The 5,564-nt window shown below is 41.2% G+C and overlaps 1 protein-coding gene across 1 annotated transcript; it reads right to left on the bottom strand.

The window, feature by feature from the left end:
* Positions 1-789: 789 nt before the first annotated feature.
* On the bottom strand, positions 790-4,993 carry PBDC1 (polysaccharide biosynthesis domain containing 1). Its single transcript, XM_007466481.1, has 6 exons — positions 4,882-4,993; positions 4,726-4,791; positions 3,069-3,128; positions 2,431-2,571; positions 1,367-1,478; positions 790-1,043 (listed from the first exon to the last, which is right to left on the bottom strand). Exons 1-6 carry the CDS (start codon positions 4,909-4,911, stop codon positions 790-792), a joined length of 663 nt encoding a protein of 220 aa, XP_007466543.1. The 5' UTR covers positions 4,912-4,993.
* Positions 4,994-5,564: the final 571 nt, after the last annotated feature.

Below are 5,564 nucleotides of genomic sequence, written 5' to 3'. Positions count from 1 at the left end.
TCTTTTGAGAGATATAGCAAATAAAATCAGAAAGCTAGAGTCACTCAAATGGCAAGAGTCAGTTCTTATGTAAGGACTTCTAATTCAAAACCGTAAACAACTTTACAGGTTTGAGAGAAATTCACTACAGGAAATAGTGAGAAGCATTAAGAAATAGGCATAGGGCTTCCCTGGTGGCGCAGTGGTTGAGAGTCCGCCTGCCGATGCAGGGGACACGGGTTCGTGCCCCGCTCCAGGAGGATCCCACATGCTGCGGAGTGGCTGGGCCCGTGAGCCGTGGCCACTGAGCCTGCGCTTCTGGAGCCTGTGCTCCGCAGTGGGAGAGGCCATAACAGTGAGAGGCCCACGTACCACAAAACAAAAAAAACCAACAAAACAACAACAACAACAAAAAGAAATAGGCATAAATCATTTTACATAAGACATGACAAAGAGATTATGTACCTAAAAAAAAAAATCAAGTGTCAAATAATTTTCAATACCTTTTAAAAGTCAATCACAGACATATAGTCATAAGAACCAAAAGAAATTTATTTACAAAATTTCTTACTTGACTGGTGGTGAGAAGCAAGAAACCATCAACTAAGACCCCACTAACAGTTTTCAAGCCAGTTCATACAAGAGAACAACCATTGCAGCTCCTGATGATTAGGTCAGAAAGATGTCCTTCTGCATGTCCTTCCAGTGAACAAGGAGATACATTTCACCATAGGGGCCTGTGAAAGTAGCATCATGGAACTTGTAGGCTCAGCTGAACCACAGCTTCTAGAGTGCTGTTCCCTGTCTACCTTACATAGCTGTTTCACCACTTGTGTTGATTTCTTTGTAGGATTCTTTCTCTTTTTCTCCTCCTTTGTTGATTTTCTCCTTTTCTCCTTCTCTGTTGGCGCCTTTCTCTTCTTCTCCTCCACTGTTGGCTCCTTTGTCTCCTCCATTATTGGCTCCTTTCTCTTCTTCTTTGTCCCGAACACTAGTGTAAACTGCTTTGTTATAACCTTCCCGGTTCCGAGCAATTTCAATGGCAAAAAATTGTATCCTGGGTGCTGAAAGGTGAATAGAATTGATTATTTGTCCTAGTCACAGTTACTTCTCTAAACCTACTGGAAATCTATTGACAAAGCTGAACTAACATGTAAAGCATTCAAGTATAGTCATAAGATTCAGAGATGTAAATTCTAATCCTATACTAAATGATGCTGAAAATACTTATCTTATCTCACAGTTACTCAAGATACAGTAACATGATCTTTACAGATATAACAAATAAAATGATTCCCAAACTAACTATTCATGTCATTGATTCATCAGTAAAACCAGATCCCTCACTCTCCTTATACAGAAACAATCCCAGAGGCAAGAATCTCACCAAAGATGGTGTTTTCCTCAGTGTAGCCCTGAGAACAGTTCAGTCGCAGCAAAGTACCATAGTTGAAGTCTTCTACAATCCCTTCAAACTTCAAACAGAATGGTCTCCACTTCTGTAAAGGCAAAAAAGATATCTTAGCTAAAAAATGCAGGAGGCTGGTGAAGTCAGGCCAGGAGAGGGGCTTCCGTTTCCCCAGTAAGGAAAGTAACCACAGTGAAAGAGACTAGAATTGAGCTGATTACTAGTTTCACTAGCAATGAGCTTTTACGTTATCTTTGGTATCTTTAGGCTGGTATTTCCCAACATGAACAATAGTTTAATCTGATAAAATACTTAAATCCTTGACTAGAGAATTAAATTTTAATTTCTTAAGTATATTCTCTGTTTTAAGTTATTGGATAGTTCAGCCCAAAATGGTTATTCATCCTCACTGAAGCACAAATAAGACAAAGAAGGCAGGAATTTGGCCCAAATTCACAAAGTTAAATTTTAAGAAAGAAGTCCATCCAATAGAGGCAATTTTCCAAAGATCAGTAACAGCCTGCTTAGAGTTAAAAGTTTACATTCCTCATAAGCCGAGAATCTACCCTCAAGGAAAAAAATTTCCTAACTATAAGAGTTTTAGTGCTCTGTAAAAGTATAACATAATCAAGCAAGCAATGCAAAACACAAGTTTTCCAATTATCCACAGCCTGTGATAATATGATCTTAAATCCAGAGAATCCAAACACCTCTCCGTACTCTATTTGCCAACCCTCTATCTAAGCCTTCTGGCTAAAGTACTCACATAAATAAATTTATTCCTTCTCCCTTGAAAGAGCTAGGTGGGTAAGGATGAAAGGTCCAAATCAAAGGAGAAAAAATAGATTCAATGAAAATGAAAAATCCATAAACCAGAAAAACATTCATTTAGTAACACATTAATTACAACTGCATAAAAGCCCTGGTGCTTTAGGTATTTGCCTTAAAACAAACCCCCCAAAAGTTTAAATGTATAAAAATGTATTCACAGTCAATAATTGTTGGTCAGATGTTAGGCAATATTTAAAAGAGAGAATTCTTACCTCTTTAGCTCCTTCTGATTTGAGCTCTTCTGGGTCCAATACATCTATCCTGAGTTTCTTAAAATTTTCCCGAAACTCAGAATAGATTTGGTCATCCACTTTGGTGAGTTTCAGGAACTGTGGGTCAACTGATGAAATCAGCTGCCAGACAATAAGACAACATAAAGATGCTAGTCTCTAATTTACTATATTTCTGTCCCCTCTTCCCCAGAAAATCTGCATGGTTCTCAGGGCAGAAGAGTTCATTAGAAAATATAGACAGCCTAGGTCCCAGATGAAATCATGACATAATTTTAAAGGGCCATAATATACTACAGTCCCACCAATTCAAACCCCTTTGGCCCTATTAATGTCTGGCTATTACCCTCTGTGGATTATTCATTCAGTCAACAAACATTTATTTAGTGCCTACTATGGGCCAGGTATCCTTTTGTAGGTTAGCAACACAACACTGGGCAGAGAAGCACAACTCCTCACTGTCAAAGCAAAACTGACTTCCATGCCCTAGTTCTCCTTAGAGTAATAAAAATTATCTCCAAAACACAACTGTTTAACTTGCTGAGAATGGTGATTAGCAGAGCACAATATGCTGAGATTACATGTTTAATTCTGCTTAACAATGAAGACAGTCAACTCACTTTGTAGTAGACTTCAGCATGCTGCATTGCTCTCATGGCCCAAGCCATCTCAATATCAGGCTGCAAAGGAGTGAAGAATGCCAGGTCAGAAATCACCCAATCTTGCTACTACAGAACAAATTAAGGAAGTCTGTGGATGTCTAGTTAATGCTCAAGAGCGCTACCAAGCTTGCTGTTACTGTTAAAGGTTAAAAACTGGACTAAGGTTGAATTCTCTTGGAACTTGTTGCCTCCTCCCCTGTAAAATGGGACAATCTTAGTCTTAAAGGGAGGCTGTATATGAAGCTCTGGGCAATTGGTATAGTGATTGCTGACTAATATTTCTGTACTTGGGAGGGATTTATCCATAGCTTTCTTGCCTCCTGATCGAGTGTTTGTTGTAGCTCTCTTCATCTGTGATTGTAGCTCTACAGAGTTGGGAGAGAAACACTACAGGAAGAGGCAAACGAAGAGATAAGGGGCTCTTTTAGGTGGAAACACCTTTTTTTTTCTTGTTGATGCTGGTACCTGGCATACAAGTGACCAATAAAAGATTCTGGATGTTAAAAAAAACTGGACTAATAAGTTTGGACAATATAATAATTCTTTTGTCTTTATGACAACCAAAAGAAGCTACCTACACAGTCTAATAAACAAAATGAGCCACTGGCTGTCTTTTCCCAGCAGCTAGTGAAAGTGTAGAAGACTACATAAAGCAGTAGATAAATCACCTTCTCAGGACTAAATTAAATTACTGTAAAACTGAAATACCCACATACACCACTGAGTTGTTGAGAGGACAGAGTAAGATAACAGAAGTAATATTACTCTTCACTTTTAAGAGTGTACAATGTCATAATCATCATGTGTGTTCATCAGATAGCCAATTCCCTATCCTACAACACTTAGAAATGAATCAATATCGTGAAGCAGGCTAGGTTATAATAAGCCTTACCAAGTACCTGTTCCACTGGAATCTCCCACTCCAACTGGTTGGATCTATTTCACTGATCCCAGAAAAAAAACTGCATTTTTACCTCCATGCCCTTTTCCTGACTGCCAATCCATATCTTTTGTCCACTTACACTTTGAGGATCCAGTTCCACATCCACTTCCTCAGCAAAGTCTTCCTTTACTGTCTGGGTCCTTAGGGGTGTCTTCTTTGGCTAACCTCCTTTGGATCTTATGCCCTGATTCACTAATCTACCATACATCACATTATTATTTGAGTGTTATTACTATTTTCATGTCCATGTGTCTTATAACTCAAAATACATCATGTGCTTTCTCCTTAAGGATCTAAACCAGATACACCATAAGCCAGTGCAACTTTACTGCACAATGGAGTCACCCGGGGACCTTTAAAAATACTGATTCCTGACTCTAACCACCCAGATACTGTGATTTAGTTGGGATGGATTGCGACCTGAACTTCGAGATATTTAAAAGCTTCCCAGGTAACTCTAAAGTACAGCACAGTTTGGGAACTACTCCCATTGACGTTAGTCCTGCGTTTGCGAACCAAAAGGATTAGAATTAATTGAAAGGCGCATTTTCTGGCAGACGTGGAGAGAGTCTACGGAAGCCATCTGGGTAGGAGGATTACAATTTCGTGGCGGGCCCTGCAGACATCCCAGGATAGCTGCGTGCGTGAAAACCGTGGGTGAGTCATACTCACATCGTTGCCGTAAGACTCGGCTGGGAGAGAAACAGCGTGCGCCACAGACGTCAGTTCCCTGGAAACCTGGGAAAGGAAACAGAGATGGGGAAGGAGAGCTCGAGTTTCGACCCAGCTCGGCTTCCCCACTCACCCGACCCCAGAGCAGCGTCTCACCACCTCATCATTTCCACTGGTCGCCTCCATGTTGCAGCCTACAAGGCGTGGCTCCAGTTCTTCGGAAATGACGTTTTGCGTGCTCCTTCCGCAGTTCCCAGTTCATTGAAAAGGGACGGCCGGGAAGAGTGGCTTTCATCCGACTGCGGCTGCGCCTGCGTGCCCTCTCCCTTGCCTGGAGGCAGTACTTCCTTGCCCCTCCTCATACGCCTTGCGCAAAGGTGTGGCTTTGCTGTATACTCTGGGCTGCTTGACGGTCAGGAGGTGGTTGAAGAGTCAGTAATATCTGCGATGAACATGGGAAAAGACTTAAAAAAATGCAACTTTCCCATCCTCACTGCGCTGAGTTCCCTGCAGAGATTCGAATTTACATTCTCCACTTGTGCTTGGACGCGCATTCAGACGGGGACACAACTCACAGTTCCCAAAACCCCAGCCACAGATTAAGTTACAAGCAGGCATGCAGCTAGGCAATGGAGTAGATAGTAGGTCAAGGAAGAATTATTCTGTTAAGGTGATATGTTTACCGTGAAGATTTCGTCTTCTTCCCCTGGTATCTAACTTCCCCAAGGATTAGTCACCTTGGATCATGGGCCTGTCATCAATCATGATTTTGGGGGAGCAGATGGGCTTGGTATGCTGAATATTAGAGAGTTGAGACTTTACCCTAAAAGCAATGGGAA

This window comes from Lipotes vexillifer, unplaced genomic scaffold (assembly GCF_000442215.2).
Source record: "Lipotes vexillifer unplaced genomic scaffold, Lipotes_vexillifer_v1.1 scaffold1646, whole genome shotgun sequence".
NCBI lineage: Eukaryota > Metazoa > Chordata > Mammalia > Artiodactyla > Lipotidae > Lipotes > Lipotes vexillifer.
Note: the sequence above shows the minus strand (reverse complement) of the source record. Positions and strands in the feature narration are given on the sequence as shown.

Coding starts and splice junctions, on each gene's coding strand:
- PBDC1 (XM_007466481.1), bottom strand. CDS start 4,911: ATGGAGGCGACCAGTGGAAATGATGAGGTG. Junction 4,792..4,881: donor CCAGTGGAAATGATGAGGTG/GTGAGACGCTGC, acceptor TTCCTTTCCCAG/GTTTCCAGGGAACTGACGTC. Junction 3,129..4,725: donor CCGAGTCTTACGGCAACGAT/GTGAGTATGACT, acceptor ACTCCTTTGCAG/CCTGATATTGAGATGGCTTG.